Source organism: Ailuropoda melanoleuca, chromosome 15, assembly GCF_002007445.2.
Source record: "Ailuropoda melanoleuca isolate Jingjing chromosome 15, ASM200744v2, whole genome shotgun sequence".
NCBI classification, from domain to species: domain Eukaryota; kingdom Metazoa; phylum Chordata; class Mammalia; order Carnivora; family Ursidae; genus Ailuropoda; species Ailuropoda melanoleuca.
Genome location: NC_048232.1, coordinates 19,824,696 through 19,845,331, shown reverse-complemented (window position 1 = coordinate 19,845,331; position 20,636 = coordinate 19,824,696). Strand labels below are relative to the sequence as shown.

General features: G+C 38.6%; 1 protein-coding gene and 1 pseudogene across 1 annotated transcript in view; both read left to right on the top strand.

The window, feature by feature from the left end:
- LOC100464386 (dnaJ homolog subfamily C member 1) overlaps positions 1-20,636 on the top strand; it is a 184,092-nt gene that overhangs the window by 141,438 nt on the left and 22,018 nt on the right. Inside the window, exon 9 of the mRNA XM_011226930.3 lies at positions 15,017-15,136. Within this exon, the coding sequence (XP_011225232.2) occupies positions 15,017-15,136 (120 nt within the window). The remainder of the gene's footprint in view (positions 1-15,016; positions 15,137-20,636) is intronic.
- On the top strand, positions 1,335-6,369 carry LOC109489889 (annotated as a pseudogene).

Sequence of the window (20,636 nt, the reverse complement as noted above, 5' to 3'; positions counted from 1 at the left end):
AATTTGGATGGATTCTAGAGCCTTTTAAAGGAGACCCCCACTCAAGGACAGCCAGTTTGCAAGTAACAGCATAAAAGGACTTAAGTACAATACATAAAGGAGAAATGTGTTTCCTGCAGAACCCAAAAGGCCTAAAAGAAGTTGTGGGTCTGAGAGAATCAATAGCTGTTTCTTGACAGCATCATGAGTAGAGCAGCCCTCTGTTTACCAGTTAATTTTCAAGACTTTAACCCAGGTTGCAGGACCTCACACTAAGTATGAGGCAGTGGCCCCTTTTCTTTTTGTGAGCTCCTGAATAAGTAGGTCAAACGAATCTCCTCAGGGGACGAAGTCACCAATGTAATGTCATACTTGTTGTCCTGGAGAAAGCAGGATGTAGTTAAGATCTTGCCCTTAAAGATTGTGTGCAATGACAAGGCTGTTGAGGCTCCCCATGGTAGCTGGGTAGAAGTATATCATACTTTGAAGGTGAGGCAGACTTCAGTCAAGGGGCACCTAGATGATATAGTTGGTTAAGCATCCAGCTCTTGGTTTTGGCTCAGGATCATGAGATCAAACCCCACATCAGGGGCGCCTGGGTGGCACAGCGGTTAAGCGTCTGCCTTCGGCTCAGGGCGTGATCTCGGCATTATGGGATCGAGCCACGTCAGGCTCCTCTGCTATGAGCCTGCTTCTTCCTCTCCCACTCCCCCTGGCTTGTGTTCCCTCTCTCGCTGGCTGTCTCTATCTCTGTCAAATAAATAAATAAAATCTTTAAAAAAAAAAACCCACATCAGGCTCCGCTCTGAGCCTCAAAGCCTGCTTGGGTTTCTCTCTCCCTCTCTCTCTGCCTCTTCCCCGCCCCCCACCCCAGCTTGCTCTCTCTCTTTCTAAAATCACTCTTAAAAAAAACAAAAACAAAAAAAAACCCTGCAATCAAGAAGCTGTTGAAATAGTCACTGAACAAAACATATTCACCAAATCTATAATGGTGAAATATTTACCTTTTGTTGATTGGATAAAGTCAGTAACTGCAATAATACTGACTATAGGGACATTAATGAGGCCCACAGCGCGAAGCTTGAGGTAATCCACCATGAGGCACCATTCATTCTTCCCAAGTTTAAGAGCAGGCCAAATTGAGCTGTTAAATGTCAAAGCAGTGGGGATAATCACCCCTTCTCTAAATGTGTCTTGTATAGTGGGTTTCAGTCATTCAAAAGGCCATGTTTTAATATACATTGGACCATATTAACTGTTTTAATGAGAGAGGAGGCCCATGGGGTTCCATTTTATCAAGATAATTTGTGTCAACTATTTAATTTTATTACTCATCTAGGGAGTCCATGACCACTATGGGATATTTTAGGAGATGGGTACGGCAACCATAAGCAATTTAGGCAAGAGTAGTTCCTGTGGTTAAGGTGAGGCATTGCCTGTTTGCCCTCTCATCACGTTCAGTAGTTCCCCTAATATTATAGGTGGCACTTTGTTTAAACTTATTGGTATCCCCAATATAACCATAATTTGAGCCCCTGTATTAAAGCCATGAAAGTTTGGCAATTGGTTTATTTCAGATTTTAAATTAATTCAGAACCAATATTATAGGGGTGTAAAGCCAATGTGTGCCCTTTTATCTTTGTGTTGTATGAGTTCTTTAAGTAAATTTCGGATTACCAATTGGGCCTAATTGTGGACTTTTTAGTTTTTGTTTCCTCCGTATTGTAGACTGAATTGTGTTTCCCCCCACCCCCTTCACACATTAGAGACCTAAGACCCAAAGTGACTATTTGGAAATGGGGCCTTTAAGGAGGTAATTAAGGTTAAATGAGGTCATGAGAGTGGGGCCCTAATCTGATAGGAACAATGTCCTTATAAGAGAAAGAGAGACCAGGGATCTCTTTCTCTTTTTCTTCTTCCCACATACAGAGGAAAGGCTATCTACAAACCAGGAAGAGAGGCCTCACCAGAAACAACTCTGATGGCACCTTAATCTTGGACTTCTAGCTTCTGGAACTATGGGACAATAGATTTCTGTCTAAGCCACTCAGCCTGTGGTATTTTATTATAGCCACCGTAACAAACCAGTGCACTCCCCCTGTGTCCGTGTTTCTTTTTCTTTTTTCCTGCTACTGGGGGTGGTTACTAGATTTATTTCAGAGAGGTCTTCTCTACACTGCTCATATTTATAAATTTCTTCCTTCAGAGAGACTCAAATCAATATCATCAGGATTAGGGCTCTTCCCCCTGACAGTGGTTGAATGAATGCCTTGGCTGTGCCACAGGTATTCTGTGGGTGTTTTTCCCTATAACCCTGAGGATCAAGATCTTTCTGGGGTCAGAGAAATAGGCAGTAGAAGCTACAGAAGAATTTTATAGGGTCCTACTGAGCCATGTGCCTTTAGAATAAATCTCAGTAATTCAACTCTTCAAATAATACCTTTTTTCTTCCACACACAAATGACCACGCAATGGGCCTATGTATTGTAGAAGCTGCAAGTCTTTTCCCCTAAGCCCTCTATAGAATAGGGGCTAACATCTGATTGAGACATTGAACCAGTCATTCGATCACAGGATGAGTCTTTCCTGAATCTAGTATCAGTTATGGCTTATGATGGAATCATAACACGCAATTCAATGTAAGACACATAAGACAGGTTTGAGCTGAGACATATGACTCAAGGCAACCTAAAGGAGGGCCCAATCCCATACTCCTCTCCCTAAACACCAGTTATTGAAACTTCCACCTTAAGTTGGCTGAGTCATAACAGAAGCTTTGAAGAGCTCAGCAAATGTAGCACCAAACCACAGAGCCAATTAACAAACTGAAGCAAGAGAACAGAGTCCCTCAGCCAGCAGCAGTGGTCCTCCTCTAGACATCCTGCTTCCAATACCAATTGTGTGGCCACCTTGCAGGGACAGGATGGACCTCCTCCACATCCAAATTTGGCTCCGATAGTTAAAACTGATGATGTTACGTACACAGACACCAAGAGTATACAAAATTCAGTTTATTATATAATAAGGCTCTCCAAGGCAAACAGGGCAGACTTCCCATATTAGCCCAAAAGTGCTTGAGAGAACAAGGAAAAGGAGACTGGCTTGGAGTTTTTCATTGTGCTTTAGAGTGGGGCTGGGGTGAGGGTCCTTGTGCACAGGGAGGTCCCAGTCTCCTGGGCTTTCTTAACAGCTTGCCCAGATGTAGGGCACGAAGGGAAGAGGAAAGAGACTTCAGAGCTCTCAGCAATCAAACATCATAAAATGGAGTCAGCTCTTTGTTACAATATTAAAATATTGTGAATGGATGATTCTAGTACATACTATTTAGGTTAGAATATGAATAATGTAATGTGTGTTTCACCATTTTAACTAAGACTTCACAAATTTTTTCACATGAAATTATATTCTTGGTAAATAGAGTACTTCGATCACATTTGTTTATCATTAGTCCCTTCTAAATCCTCACAAAATGAGAATAAAGGAATAAAAAAGGCATAAAACCTACAACAAACAGAATAGAAGAGACAGCTATAGCAGTCAGGGAATGTTAATGAAATTTTATAAAATGGGGAGTAGTAAATTATCAGCATCTTAGGCCTTACCTCTCCCCAGCCTTACTTCTCTCCTATGATATGTACCATCCTTGAGAGAATTTTAAAAATGTCATTTAAATAGTTTTCTGTATCTTATGGTTCAGACAAGGATCCCCAGTTGAGAAAGAGTCCCCCAAATACTAAATCAAAAATACTGCTTTCCTAGGAAATACAAAGATTAGTACTATCTTTAGAGACTTGAGAAAGTCTTAACACATCCCCATATTACTCCATATCACAAATTTAATTAGAAATTGATGCCAGGGGGCACCTAGGTGACTCAATCGATTAAGCGTCCAACTCTTAGTTTTGGCTCAGGTCGTGATCTTGGGGCTGTGGAGTCTAGCCCCGCATCTGGCTCCATGCTCTGCTCAGAGTCTGCTTGAAATTCTTTCTCTCTCCCTCCCCTCTGCCCTTTCAAACCTTCCCTTCCCCCACTCAAGTATGCATATGTGCTTTCTCTCTCTAAAACAGATAGATGATAGACAAAATCTTTAAAAAAGGAAAGAAAAAGAAATTGATGCCAGTCCTAGCTGTGGTTCTGGATGTGGTCATCTTGGGCCAGCTTTGTCCCTCCACCTGATTTCACTATTACCTATAAGGACACCAACTCTTTGGGAGTCTTCTCTTCCAGGTTTCAGCTGTCAACACTGTTAATAACACTGCACTAGCACTTGCAGTCCTCCTCCACCCACACCTTTGTAAATAAACTCCCAAAAAACAAAATAAAGTACACAACCAACTGAAGGGAAAAAATCCCTTCAGAAATCAATCCCATCTACAATTGCATCAAAAAGAATAAAATACCTAGAAATAAATTTAGCCAAGGAAGTGAAAGACCTTACACTGAAAACTGTAAGACGTCTTATTCATGAAAAGAAATTGAAGACAACACAAATAAATGGAAAGATACTCTATGCTCATGGATTGGAAGAATATTGCTTAAATTTACTTTTAAGTAAAAGCAATCTATAAATTCAGTGCAATCCCTATCAAAATCTCAGTGGCATTTTCACAGAACAGAATGATTTTAAAATTTGTATAGAACCACAAAGACCCTGAATGGCCAAAGCAGTCTTGAGAAAGAACAAAGGTAAAGGCATCATGGTCCCTGATTTCAAACTATATTACAAAGATATAATCATCAACACAGTATGGTATTGGCATAAAAGCAGATACACAGATTAGTGGAATAAAGAGGCCAGAAATAAGCCCACACATATATATGGTCGATTAATTTATAAGCCATGGAGAAAGGATAGACCCTTCAATAAATGTTGTGGGGAAAACTGGACAGCCACATGCAAAAGAATGAATTTGGACCACTATCTTACACCATTTACACTTAAAATGGATTGAAGACTTGAATCTAGGGTTCCATAGGGGAGTGGCAAGAGGACCCCAGAGAGCCCTGAGCAGCCTCGCCACCTCCAGTGGCCTAGTTACCATCACACCCTGGGAGGAGCCACAGCTGGCCCCAGTCACCATCACCGCAAACATGAGCAGCCGCCCAGCACACCCACCCTCAGCGCTGCAGACACCAAGCCCCACACCACCGCAGCGGCCTCACATCACTGGCGCCTGTCAGCAGAGACAAGATCATCACAAGGAAGGTTGTGGGAACAGTAAAATGGCTCAGTGTAAGAAAAGGAAATGGTTTCATCAACAGGAATGACACCAAGGAAGATATATCTGTGCACGAGACTACCATAAAGAAGGTTAACCCCAGGATGTACCTTCACAGTGTAGGAGACGGAGAGACTGTGGAGTTCGATGAATGAGAAAAGGTTTTGGAGGCAGCAAATGTGACAAGCCCTGGTGGATCTCCAATGTAAAGCAGTATATATGCAGCAGACCTGAACCATTATAGATGCTACCCACGTCACAGGGGTCCTCCACACAATTCCCAGCAGAATTACCGGAGTAGTGAGTGGGGGAAAGAAGGATGGATCAGAGAGTGCTCCTGAAGGCCAGGCCCAACAGTGCTGCCCTCTCGCAGGCAAGGGTTCCCACCTTACTACATTGCGGCCTCCCATGGGCATGGACCACAGTCTTCCAACCCTCCTGTGCAGGGAGAGGTGATGGAAGGTGGTGACAACCAGGATGCAGGAGAACAAGGTAGACCAGTGACACAGAATATGCATGGAGATTATACACCACGATGCGTATTTTGCAGGGGTCCTCCTCGCTAAAGACAGCCTGGAGAGGAGGGCAATGAAGAAGATAAGGAAAATCAGGGAGATGAGACCCAAGGTCAGCAGCCACCTCAACGTGGGTACCTCCACAACTTCAGTCACGTCACAGATGGCCAGAAAACCCTAAGCCACAAGACGGCAAAGAGACAAAAGCAGCCAGTCCACCAGCTGAGAATTCATCCACTCCCTAGGCTGAGCAGGGCAGGGCTGACTAAATGCCAGCTTACCATCTCTGCCATCATCCAGTTTAGTCCAACAAGAAGAAATGAATACAAAATTCCAGCAATAAGAAATGAACAAAAGTTTGGAGCTAAAGACCTTAAGTGCTTGCTTTTTGCTCATTGATCAGATAAATAGAACTATTGAATTATCTATGCAGCATGGGATTTTTATTATTTTTTTAAGTTTTATTATTTTTACCTAAAGATATCTCTTTTTGGTGATGACAAAGTCTTAAAAAAAAACAGATTTTTCTCAATGCACCTCTAAAGATTTTTGAATTGCTTCATATATGGTCAAGTTGAGATTTTTAAGAACCTCATTTTTAATTTATAATAAAAGTTTACAACTTGATTTTTTTTAAACAGGCAACAAATGGCAAACACCAGTTAATAAAGATCTTAGATAATTAAAAAAAAAAACTTGAATCTCAGACTTGAAGTCTTAAAAATCCTAGAAGAAAAAAAGGCAGTAATCTTCTTGACAAAGGTCTTGGCAATGACTTTCTGGATCTGACACCAAAAGTAAAGGCGACAAAAGCAGCAAAAACAAGTAGGACTACATCAAACTAAAGGGCTTCTGCACAGCAAAGGAAACCATCAACAAAATGAAAAGGCAGTGCACTGAACGGGAGAAAATATTTGCAAATTCTTTATCTGATAAGGGGTTACTATCCAAAACATTAAAGAACTCAGTACAACTCAATAGCAGAAAACAATCTGATTAAAAAATGAACCGGGGCAGGGCAGGGGGGTAGTGGGGGCACCTGGGTGGCACAGTTGGTTGGGCGTCTGCCTTCAGCTCAGGTCATGAACTCCAGGTGCTGGGATCCAGCTCCTAGGATCCAGCCCCAAGTCGGGCTCCCAGCTCTGTGGGCAGTCTGCTCCTCCTTCTCCTTCTGCCTCTCCCCCTGCTTGTGCTCTTTCTCTCTCTCTCAAATGAATAATTTTTTTTTAAAAATGGACAGAGGATCTAAATAGATATGTCTCCAGGGGCGCCTGGGTGGCGCAGTCATTAAGCGTCTGCCTTCAGCTCAGGTCATGATCCCAGCATCCTGGGATTGAGCCCCACATTGGGCTCCCTGCTCTGCTGGGAGCCTGCTTCTTCCTCTCCCACTCCCCCTGCTTGTGTTCCCTCTCTGGCTGGCTGTCTCTCTATGTCAAATAAATAAAATCTTTTTAAAAAATTAGTAATTTAAAATTTCATCTAGCTGGTGAGGTTGGGGAGAAACTGGAACCTTTATACATTACAGGTTGGAATGTCCATGGTTTGGCTTTGGAAGACAGTTTAGCAGTCTCATGGGGCACCTGGGTGGCACAGTCGTTAAGCGTCTGCCTTCAGCTCAGGGCGTGATCCCAGCAATCTGGGATCGAGCCCCACATCAGGCTCCTCTGCTGGGAGCCTGCTTCTTCCTTTCCCACTCCCCCTGCTTGTGTTCCCTCTCTTGCTGGCTGTCTCTCTCTGTGAAATAAATAAATAAAATCTTTAAAAAATAGATAGCTAGATAGATATGTCTCCAAAGAAGACATACTGATGGCCAACAAATACATGAAAAGATGCAATATCACTAATCATCAGGGAAATGCAAGTCAAAACCACAATGAGATACCCCCTCACACTTGTTAGAATGGCTAGTATCAAAAGGACAAGAAAAAAAAGTGTTGGCAAGGATGTGGAAGGAAAGGAACCTTTGTGCACACTGTTGGTGGGAAGGTAAATTGGTGCAGCCACTATGGAAAACAGTATGGAGATTCTTCAAGAAATTAAAAGTAGAACTACACTATGATCCAGCAGTTCCATTTCTGGGTACTTATCTGAAGGAACTTGAAAATACTAACTCAAAAAGACATATGCACCTCCATGTTCCCTGCAGCATTATTTACAGTAGCCAAGATATGGAAACAATCTAAGTGTTCATTGACAGATGAAAGGATAAAGAAAATACGCTGTGTATATGTATGTTTTATGTATGCACATATATATGTGTGTTGTGTGTGTGTGTGTGTGAGTACACACAATTCTTCAGCCATAAAAAAAGAAGGAATTCTTGCCATTTGTGACAACATGGCTGGACCTTGAGGGCATTATGCTAAGTGAAGTAAGTCAAAGTAAGGCAAATACCCTATGATCTCATTTATATCGGAATCTAAAAACAAACAAAAAACCATGCTAATAGATACAGAGAACAGATTGGTAGTTGCCAGAGGGGGAGGGTGAGGAGTAGGTGAAATGGATGAAGGAGTTCAAAAGGTACAAACCTCTAATTATGAAATAAGTCGTGGGATATAATTTACAGCATGACAACTGTAGTTAATACTGTATTGCATATTTGAAATTTGCTAAGAGTAAATCTTAAAAGTTCTTATCAGATACCACCTCAAACCTGTCAGAATGGGTAAAATTAACAATACAAGAAACAACAGGTGTTGGAGAGAATGTGGAGAAAGGGGAACCCCCTTGCACTGTTGGTGAGAATGCGAACTGGTGCAGCCACTCTGGAAAACAGTATGGAGGTTCCTCAAAAAGTTAAAAATAGAGCTACCCTATGATCCGGCAATTACACTATTAGGTATTTACCCAAAGGATACAAAAATACTGATTCACAGGGGTACATGCACCCCAGTGTTTATAGCAGCATTATTAATGATAGCCAGACTTTGGAGAGAGTGCAAATATCCATAAGAAGATGTGGTATAGGGATGCTTCAGTGGGTCAGTCGGTTGAACATCTGCGTTCCGCTGAGGTCATGATCCCCGGGTCTTGGGATTGAGTCCCACATCAGGTTCCTTGCTCATTGGGGAGCCTGCTTCTCCGAACTCTGCTTGCTTCTCACTCTGCCTGCTGCTCCCCCTGCTTATGCTTTCTCTGACAAATAAAATATTTAAAAAAGAAAAGAAGATGTGGTATATTGGGGTGCCTGGGTGACTCAGTTGGTTAAGCATCTGCCTTTGGCTCAGGTGTTGATCCCAGGGTCCTGGGATTGAGCCCCAGTTGGGGGTCCCTGCTCAGCGGGGAGTCTGCTTCTCCCTCTCCCGCTGCTTGTGCGTGCTCTCTCTCTCTCTACTGAATAAATAAAATCTTTTAAAAAAATGTTTTTTAAATTTTAAGGAGTGTGTGTGTATATATACACACATATATATGTATATACACAGACACATGGACTATTACTCAGCCATCAAAAAGAATGAAATCTTACCATTTGCAAGGACATGGATGGAGCTAGAGTATATTATGCTAAGTGAAATAAGTCAGAGAAAGACAAATACCAAATGATTTCACTCATATGTGGAATGTAAGAAACATAACAGATGGAACATATGGGAGGGGAAAAGAAAAGAGGGAAACAAACTATAAGAGACTCTTAAGGATAGAGAACAAACTGTGGGATGATGGAGGGAGGTGCGTAGGGGATGGGCTAGATGGGGCATGGGTATTAAGGAGGGCACTTGTTATGATTAGCACTGAGTGTTGTATGTAAGTGATGAATCACTGAATTCTACTCCTGAAACCAATATTGCACAGTATGTTAACTGAATAGAATTTAAATTAAAAAAAATTTTTAAGTTCTCATCACAAGAAAACAAAATTCTATCACTATATATGTTGACATGTTAACTAGACATCATTTCTTAATACAGTTGACTCTTGAACAAGGTGGGGGTCAGGAGTGCCAACACTCCCCACCTTGTGCTCAGTTGAAAACCCCCTTATAACTTTTGACTCCCCCACAACTACAAATAGCCTACTATTGCCCAGAAGCCTAACTGATAATATAAACAGTTAACACATATTTTGGGGACGTCTGGGTGGCTCAGTCAACTGGCCCACGTAGGTGGTCTTTGCTCAGCGGGGCGCCTGCTTCTCCCTCTCCCTCTGCCTGCCACTCCCCTTGCTTGTGTGCTCTCTAATAAATTTTAAAAATCTTTTTAAAAAACATTTTGTATGTATTATATATTCCTACAGTAAAGTTAGAGAACAAATGTTATTAAAATCATTTACAGTACTGTAAAGATTTATTTAAAGAAAATTTGTGTGCAGGTGTTCCAAGGTGGTTATTCAACCAAGGGTCAACTATATATACAAATATCAAATCATTATGTTGTACATCTGAAACTAATGGGATGTTGTATGTAATTATACCTCAATTTAAAAAAAAAAAAAAAGTCCCTCCAGGGACACCTTGGTGGCTCAGGCAGTGAAGCATCTGCCTTCAGCTCAGGTCATGATTTCAGGGACATGGGATCAAAGCCTCGTATCAGTCTCCACACTCAGTGGGGGATCTGCTTGAGTTTCTCTCCCTCTCCCTCTGATCCTCCTTCCCCCACCCCCAGTGTCTCAAATAAATAAATCTTAAAAAAAAAAAAAAAATCCCTCCATAGTTTATGTGTCATGCAGAATAAAGGAGCCAGAATCCTTGCAGTGGCCTCTAAGTCCTTATGTGACTTTACCTTCTCACTTCTCTGGCCTCATCTCCTCTCCCTGTCCCCTTGCTTGCTTTGCTGCAGCCACCCTGGTCATCTCATCCTAGACATGCTGGTCAGACATCCTAGACACGCTCCCACCTCAAGCCCTTTACAATGTGCTGTTTCCTATCTCAGAGTAACCTTGCTGTATTGTATTTTACTGTGTATCAAATCACCACAACACTTAATGGCATAAAATATTTTCTAAAGGAATGGATCGAACATCCTTGTGTCCACTTCTCCAGGGGGATTTATTTACTGTTGCTCCCCAAAGAGGAAGTAAAAAGTATTTGAACTACATGCATTGCCTTGAGCAAAGTTTCTCAAACTATCTGTAGTAAAGAACCAGGTTTAAAATATTTTTAGTTTGTTAAGGGGGGGGTTGGAGAAGACGTGAGTTGGGGAGGGGGTAGGAGGAGAGGGAGAAAAATCTCAAGCAGATTTCCTGCTGGGCATGGAGCCCAATGTGGGGCTCGATCTCACAACCCATGAGATCATGACCTGAGTTGAAATCAAGAGTCAGTCACTCAACCCACTGAGCCACCCAAGCAGCCCAGTTTAGAATATTTGTATTTCCATCTGTTGCTGACCAATCTGTAGTCCTATTGTGCCTAACAAGAATGCAGCACACATTTAATGTGACCCCCCATGGTAGTTTGACATCTCACTGGCTTATATTCTGTTTAGAAGAAGAGTTTATTGCTCGCTTACTTGGTTGTTGTGGCAGTTGTAATTTGCTGGTTCTAACCCTTACTTCAAGTTTCTGGACTGACTTTGTCACAGACGGGTAACAAACTGTTGACAGAGTGGCACCAGGACATGGACCACGCTTTAGGGTCACTGGTCCAGAGGAGACCTCCCTTTTTGGGAAGGTAGCTAACTCATAGATGAGGAGACCTTTCTGGGCACAACATGAAGTGATTTGTGTGGGTCACAACCTTAGAACAACAGTTTGGGAGAAGTTACAAGATTTTCTTTAAAGAAGCGTTTCTCCTGCTAAGAGTGAAAAGACATTTGAAGTGATTTTTTTAACTTTTGTTGTTTGGTTGTCTTTACATACAATTTATCAATATATATAGTCAAGGGCACTTAACTGCTCAGTTTTTAAATTGGAAAGGAAAACTGTAGAGGTGAACGTCAGATATACATTCTGAAACACAAAGTCAGTAAGTATAGAACATGGATTTGGAAGGTAGCAGATTATTAGATATACCATCCACATTATTAGGTATACATTATTAGATCTGATATTTTAAGTGGGTGATGCTATTTGCAAGGACATTATTTCTTAAATAAAATTTCTGAGAATTTATGAGTTAAGCTGAATCTACTAAAAATTGTTGAATCCAAAATCATAACTTATGTACTCGTATAAAATAATGATCATTAGTAGGCCATTTCAATAGAAATATTCATTAGGGAGTTTCAGTATCAGATAGAAATGGAACTTTTGTCTTTAAAGAAAATAAATACATATAAAATTTCTTCTAATTTGGCCATAAGTTTTCAGTACCTAATAAATTGCATGATACTCAGTAATTAACATTTTATGGTCTACAGCTGTGAGGGGGAAGGTATGTATAGGTTACTCAAAAAATAGAGTGTGCGTTCCCGTACAGCCTCCAACTCCTCTCCCCCAAGAACAGTAAGGATTTTCAAAGGCATCAAATCTTTGAACATATGTGGTTTTATGACAAAAATCTATCCCAAAGGGATAAGATTTGAGAACACAATTTAAATTTTCATATCAGCTCTTACTTTAGTAGATATATTTTTGAGGTCATTACATAAAAATATTGAATAATTTGAAAACTTACTTTTTATTTTTTATTCAGTATGGAGATTTATTCCCAGAGCGGGGCTTTTCTGATGCAAAATTGGAAAGCTTGTGTAGTCACAACAGCTGTCCCCACACCATGTGGTGTCTTCCATTACTTTACTGTAGAGATGAATTTTTGGCCCAGTGTCTCAGTAATATTGGACACACATGGTTTTAAGTGGCAAAGCAGTATGCTTATGCATTCATTTGACTTTCACAGCTACAGTTGGCTCCAGATTAGAACAAGGAGAATACATTCACACCATGGCCACCCTCATGGCTGCTGTAGTAGCTGGATCACAGTAGGCTCTGTTGCTTCTAAAGACACAACTATTGCTGAGGAATTACACATTCACCAAAGTGCCTTACAGCTGTAGGAGAGAGAATCATGAATTGCTAAAAGGGTTCTTTCAAAGATTGCAGATTATGGGCCTAGTTATTATCGATCCAGGGTTTTTTTTAATATTAATAATGAAAATCACAGCCATGAAATAACTATGAAACTAAAAGGAAAGATTGTCATAGCAATACATGATTTTTCAGAATAGCAGTCCAAATACTTAAAATTTTTCCTTCCCTGAAAAAAAGTGGCGCTGTACTTTAAGACTCATTAACAAAGAATTAAAATCTGATTGATTTTTAATGCCCATTATTCATGTATGCAGCATATTCGGAAAGTCAATCACTTAAAAACAGGAATTATTTTAAAGAATTAGTTGACTATGTGAAACACTGGCTTATAGTATTGGTATTTTAGACAACTTTGCTACAAAAGTTTGGATGGTTAATACAGCGAGAAGATGACTTGATTTAATGTAAAGTTGCATTGTTAAACTATGTAGTTTGAATACTGTATCTCTGTGCGGTGTCAACCTCATGCTCTCCATGATATGACTTTTACCATAAACTTAAATGCTTAATTCTTTTGCATTTCTGAAGCCAATTGGTATAAAGTTTCAGTTTTAGAAATGAAAGTATTTCCTCAGAAGTCCAGTTATGCCCCTCTAATGTCTGAATAATAATTTTTCCCCTAAATAAAGTTAAAACAAACAAGCAAAAAGAAAAAACCTTCACTGTAAATTTTCAAATTATCGGATATGGAGCATTAGATTTCTGGTATTCATTAAATATCAAAGAAATTCTGACCATACCCTATGTAGGCTACCTTTTTATAGAAGTGAATTTATGCATGTATCGGACGGGTTGTACTGATGAATATGTTTGAGGCTTTCAGCTTTTAGTGGATACAAAAAAGAATGATTGATCAAATCCTCCCTACTATTGGCTATTATTTACTGACTCTTAAGTGGCAGGTTGTATTTATGCCAATTTATCTGCTTCAGGGAACATTCTTGATAGCAGAACAAAGTGAATAAAAGTAGTTTGCTTTGCAAATGAATGCAAATGGGAGAGCCTTTCGGAAAGCCCTTTAACAGGGGCAATGCACTTTGATTATGAGTGAAGCTGCCATTTGGACATGGTGAAAAGAGCACGCTTGAACCATTGATTGGGGGAGACAGTAAAAAGTCAGGAAGGGCCGCGTTAAGCTTGCAGTGAGGCAGGCGGATGTCAGTGTGGTTAGAGCACAGTGGGAGAATGACAGGGAGGATTAGTGTCAGGGAGAAGCTTTGCTGTAGCTGTGGAGATAGTCCCTGGGGTCACTCACCTCTGACTGTTGTTCTGTGCTGATGGTTCTGTAATGCAAAAGGCCTGATGTATGCCTGTTCATTATCGGAAATGGTGATTAGAAAAGGTATTTGTCTCAAAGGTTTCCTTCTCTCTTTTTTTCTTTCTTTTTAATTAAAGAAGGTGGGCTTCCTCCATTGCTGACTCCTAGAGTATTGTTTAATACCAGAGTGGCTGCTGCCTCTGGTAGGGAATAGTTTAGTGCTAAAATCTAATGTAAAATTATTGTAACATGGTTATTTGTTATAATAGTTTCTTTTCCTTTACTCAGCTTTGGGTTTGACCAAGTAGTAGTGCTGAATAAAATGCAGAGAATATGCTTGCTAAGAATTTTTGCTTTTGCAGAAAAGATTTTATAATCTTGAAGGTATTTTTAAATTCAATTAACAATTAGATTGACTTCTAGAGGCTATTTACCTTCTCAGAAATGAAGTGTTGCTTTGCATGCACTGGATGGTTTAAGTCTTGGTTGTAGGCATTTCTGATTTTCTGTTCCAAGTTTTATAAAATGCTAACATTTGATAAGTTAAACTTCTTGAAAATACATGATTTTTAGAGTTAAATATTACACAGAATGAACAAAAAGTATCTCTTTGTTTCAGTTCTGATTCTAAAGCAGTACATTTACTTGTTTACATTTTGATTTTTACTTATAAGGTGTTTTGTTTAATTATAATTTGTCTCCAAACTTTGAAGACCTTTTATAGTAACCTTGCGGGAGGCATCTGTGAGAGCAGGGTGACGCACAGTGCATTTCATAGGTTTTGAGCGCGGTTCCTCACGTAATGCAAAACTGAATTCTTTTTTTTTTTTTAATGTCTTCAAAAGTCTGGCCTCACAATATTTCTGCTTCATTATCTGGTATACATAGGAAAATTTAAAAGACTGCTGGAGCTTTGCATTCTTATGTTAAATATGCCACTCAAAACTTTATCTAAACTATTGGATACATGTTAATAGTATTGTTTGTATATAAAGCAAATTGCCAATAGTTTGTTTCAGAGGCTTATTAAATATTTTAGTGAACATTCTCTAAATTATCTTTTTCTGTAATTTTTGCAGGCACCTGAATGGACAGAAGAGGACCTCAGCCAGCTGACAAGAAGTATGGTTAAGTTCCCAGGAGGGACCCCAGGTCGATGGGAAAAGGTTGCACACGAATTGGGTCGATCGGTGACAGATGTGAGTTCACTCAGATTTGCATTGTATGGAGAGTGACAAACCAGAACAAGCCAACTATGTAGAAGACAGACATAGATGCATCCGACATTCTCTTTGGAGAAAGGCTACAATCCTTTTAGGACCTGGAAGTGAACCATTAATGAAATAAGCAAGAAGCAGATGTCAGCCAGTCCCCGGGTCCACAATTAACAGCTGCGTGAGGAATTCTAGTGTTTAGAGACTTAAGCTACAGTAACCTAATCACAGAAAACAGTGCTGGTTTTTGTGTTTAAAGTGACCCCTTTAGCTGTGGAGAAAATAGTTCTCAGACTGATCAGAATTAGAGAAGTTGTATTTCAGCTGGATCTTTTTAACGTTGAAGTACAGATTGCTATAGGTATTTAATCAGGTGGTTTGCATTAATTAAATCAGCAATGTTCGTATTAGGTCTTTTTATTTCAGGGATGGTACCTACCACCCATTTTGACAAGTTGTTTAACCAAAAAAAAATTATATACGTGAACAAATATATATATATATGAGTGACTGGCTGTAACATTTAAAGGCCTAAGTATTTACCTGGAAAGTTTTTAACACTTTATTCAGGAAATTTAGGACAGAGAACCTTATAAAAGCACCTACCACAGTATCTGACATGTGCTAAATAGTAAATGTTTACTTGAAATTCAGAGAAATCTTTATTTTTATCGATATGAGCCTTATTTTCATAAATGATAGTAAATATTCTTTACTAAATAAATCATTTATTTACTGAATTTACTTTAAGTAAATCCTATACACCTAAAATATTTCAGGGGTTGCTGAAAGCAAAGATTCAGATGTCCTCTTCAATTCTGTTAGTATACCCTTGAGTCTTTTTTTTGTTAATGAACAGTTTTAAAACCCTACCAAATGATTAACACAACTACGCCTCAAAAAAAATCCAGCTTGTTACATAAATGCTGTAAGTTATTCTTCATAGTAAACTTCCACTTTTTAATTTATAAACAAACTTACAAAACATTACTATCAATTTTTTTTTTTTGGATAGGAAGTGCTTTGAGAATTTTAAATTATAGATATGAATGTTTTTACTATCATATAGGTCTTTTAAAAATCACATTTAAAAGACTACTTTCTGAATTTTTATATGATGTTTTGCATTATTTTGGCTTCAGAGTTAAAGTCTCATCATGTGAAAAAACATGTGAAAAAATTGTATCTTTTTTTTTTTGCTGTTTCATGAGGAGATCTGTTATCTTGGGTGACTGGAAAAGAACCATAAGGATACCTTTTCTTCTTCTAAGAATGTTACTGGGATGTGCATTTTATAACCTTGTTCTTAGGTTGTTTGTAAAAGATAAATAGTGCCTTATCAGTAAATATCTGACCAAATGGAAGATATTCATGGTTATTGATGTTTTAAGTACTATAACCCTCTAATTCTACAACTACTATTACTATATGATTAACAAAAATTACTGAAATAATTTTTAGAAAGCTATAAAACAAACTGATTTAAAGGCCCCTAAAAGTTTTAGTTTTAATGGGAAAGAACAGTTCATTAATTTAGTGTCTCCTTTGAAGGCAGCACTGCCTTTAACTTTTTAAATAATATTTCTGTGAAACCTCATAGTTAATGTCAAAGACAGATAGGGAATTGAATAGAAGCAATATTTTAAGTTTTGTCATTAAAATCTGGTTAAATTTTTATCTGTATTTTTAAAAGAGAGATGAAAGTTTATATGCTAAGAATATACATGATGTAACCAACACAGCCTTGAGAATGGCTAGTTAGTATCAGAGATGTAGAAAACCTATACATTATATAGTAGTCTTAGTGTAGTCTTGGTATAGGCAAAGATATCTTTTCAAACTTCCGCAAATTCATCCCATATGTTTCAGTTGTTTTTCTTCTAGACTTACCCAAGGGAAACTGAATCCGTGTCTGCAATAGATATTTTTTCCTTTTACCACGGAAGTAGCAAACATGACTTTCTGGGATTTTTTTTTCCTCCAAATATTCTATTTTCATAATAGCAAAAGTACCTTGAAAATATTTAGTAAACCTAAATTTCTTTGGCACCAAGAAATGCCCTTGTAACTTTTCTCCTATGAACAGTATGTACACTGTATTTTCATTCTGTGAGCATCACCTCCATAGCTGGACTACACATTTCATTTCAGTAACCCCACGCACATGCGCATACACACACAAATCACTCTATAAATGGAGCAGGTGTCTGAAGACGGATAACTTGTTTTAGTGAACACGCAATTACATTGAAGCAGCTGAAGTGGGTTCAGCTAATACAGTTCCTTTAGTAAAATGTTAAGTGAAAGTTATCCACGCTTTAGATCACTTAAACTTCTTTCTGGCTTATGGCGTTAATTAGATTTGTTTTCATTAAGTATTTAATTATGGCGAGAAAAACAAGTTCCGTTTGCTGTCATCAGAACCTCTGCTTCCTGACCTGATCACCTGTACCAGTTCTTCCTGGTTTGCACATCTGATCTTTGAGCCGTTTTTTATTTTTTTATTTTTGCTAACTTTCTAACTTCAGGTTTAGTTCTCTTTCCTTCAAGAAACAATTGACCTTCTGGGAGGAGCAGCAAAAGGGGGTTCGTGGTGGGATCTGTATGTCCTTTATTTGGGCTGACAGGTTACAATGAAAAACCCGTTTTCTTCCTCATTTAAAAAAGGAGTTTTCAGTGTATTAATGGTCACAATCAACAAGTTGCTAAACTCTACTCCGGAGAAAATACAAGCAATGTGATTGCCATTGTAAAAAATTTAAAGTATATTTTAACTCTGATATATCAAAACTACAAGACCTATTTTATTATAGAATAAGTATTTTAAATGTTAATATATGCCTTTCAGCAAATAATTTTGGTAACCACAAAGGACACTCAAATTGTAAAAACAACAAAGGAAACAAAAACTGGCATGTAAAACCAACTTTAATGTGATTATTAACTGCAGGTTTTCTAAATTAAGGTCAGGGAGCCTCAGATTTCTTGCTTGTGAAGTAATATCATTCTCTTGCCTGAAAGGATGTAAACTGATGCTGCTTCTCTCCTGGTCACTAATCTCTTGCATTCTGATTGTGATAACTGACTGATTGGAAATTTTCTGCCTGCTTGGAAAAGGCCCAGCTAGGCAGCAAAACAAAAGACAGGTGAATAGATTTAAACAGACTTTTATAATTAGCTTAGTCCACAGTGAGAGGTAAGAGATATGTAGTTAAATAAGCATCCCCATGTGCAAGTGAGAAAGAGGAGGGAAAATCATAAACTTCCCAATTGTATTTTATATAGCTATAGCTAGAGAGGAGATACTCTTGGGGGAATTTGTGTTATGGTAGTTGTTCCAAAAATATGTAAGTGGGATCTTATTCAATAGAAGATAAGTTTTATGGTTTATCAGTGAATTAAATATACAGTAATTATTTTGGCAAGTATATTACTGCTATTACTTTTAGAATTAGACTAGACCTACATGAGTTGTAAAGATGATAAGGACTGTCTCACTGTCCTCTTAACCAGGCTTCCTGCTACAGCACTTTTCTTGGTCTGAGCCTGACCTCATCATACTCTGGTCCCTCCTCTCCTCCCTCACTTCCTCAATCTCAAAACCTTTAAAGATATTTAAATTTTAAAAAGAAATAGGCCCTTTATGCCATTCTTCTTGCTAGATGAGTCACAGGCTAATCTAATAACCAATTTTCAAAGTAATATTAATAGGTGATAAAAATGTGTTACCAAAATCTGTTTCTCTCTCTCTCTCTCTCTCACCCTTGTATTTTAATAGGAGCCTTTAGATTCTTATCCCAAGTATATGAATGATTGGAGTGAGAATTCAGGCAACTTGATTGCCTGTTTAAAGAAAAGAGAAGACAGTAGTAGGACCATTCGGTGTCCATCAGAGAAAAAATTACATAATTAATTGCTTAATCTATTGCCTTGGTTAGAGTTTTGCTATAATAGAGTTTTGCCCGACTTCTAGGGCAAAGGTTGATAGATCTGAATTCCATGTCACCATTTCTGTCTCAGCCTTGAACAATATCACACGTAAAACAGGATGATAAACTATATATTCACTACGTGAGAATATTGCAAAAATCGGTTAAGAGATCAAACCAACATTTTTAACTGTTTTAAGTAATATTGATTATTCCATCATTCATTTTCATAGTACATTTTTCAAAACATTTAAATACTCATTGTTTTACTTGTTCTTCACAACAGCATGGTGAGACAGTAGGCAGCCATTTATCCCCATTTTCGAGTTGAATACACTGCTGCTGGGAGGTTTGTTCAAGGTGACACAAGTACTAGTAGAGTTGGGACAACACCAGGCATTTTGGTTCCTCATCTAATATGTTCCTATCACTACTTAATGCTGTTTTATTACCGTGTGTATGAAAAACACTTCAAATGTGTCTAGAGACTTTTTATCATTAGGCCTTTCTTGGTAAAACTATGTTCATAGAAAAAAAACTTTTAAAAATATACTCACGTAAAAATTTTTTCTCATAAGCCATAATAAAAAATTATTTCTATAAACATTTTGTCATATCGTCTAGACTTTAGTCTTCCTCTGTAGGCATGAATATACATAATTTTAACAGTATTAATCAGTATCCTGTCCTTTTCACTTCACTATGAAACATGAGCTACTCTTCATGACAGTGAGAGCCACTTCATTTTTCTAAACATTTACAGAATATTTTATGTTGTCTTCATATAATTAAGGAGTGTCCTGCTGATTGTCATTTAAATTGCTTCCTTTTTTGCTATTTTACTGGATTGTCTTTTTTTCCTTCATCCATCTTTCCACTTATTTCTGTTTTCTTAGCTTGTATTCCGAGAAGTAGAACTGCTTGGTTTAAGAATATGGATGTTTAGGGGCGCCTGGGTGGCACAGCGGTTAAGCATCTGCCTTCGGCTCAGGGCGTGGTCCCGGCGTTACGGGATCGAGCCCCACATCAGGTTCTTCTGCTATGAGCCTGCTTCTTCCTCTCCCACTCCCCCTGCTTGTGTTCCCTCTCTCGCTGGCTGTCTCTATCTCTGTCGAATAAATAAAAATAAAAATCTTTAAAAAAAAAAAAAAAAAGAATATGGATGTTTATAGAACTTTTGATGGCTCTAAAATTGGCCTCCAGAGAGGTTATCACAATATACAGTGCCACTGGTAGTATACAAGAGAGGTCACTTCCTCACAATCTCACAAACACTGAATGTTATTTTTTGTTTTTCATCATTGCCTGTCAGGTGAAAAGTGCTACAGCACTGATTTTTGTAACTTGCCTCCTTACATTTTGGTCTTATTTCAAATAAAGTTTTGTTAATTCACTAGAATTTTAGGATAGACAGTCCTATTGCCTGCAAATACTTTGCCACTTTCTTTATAGCTTTCCTTTTTTTTTTAATTTATTTATTTATTTTTAGTGATCTCTACCCCCAGCATGGGGCTCAAACTCACAACCCTGAGATGAAGAGTCACGTGCTCTACTGA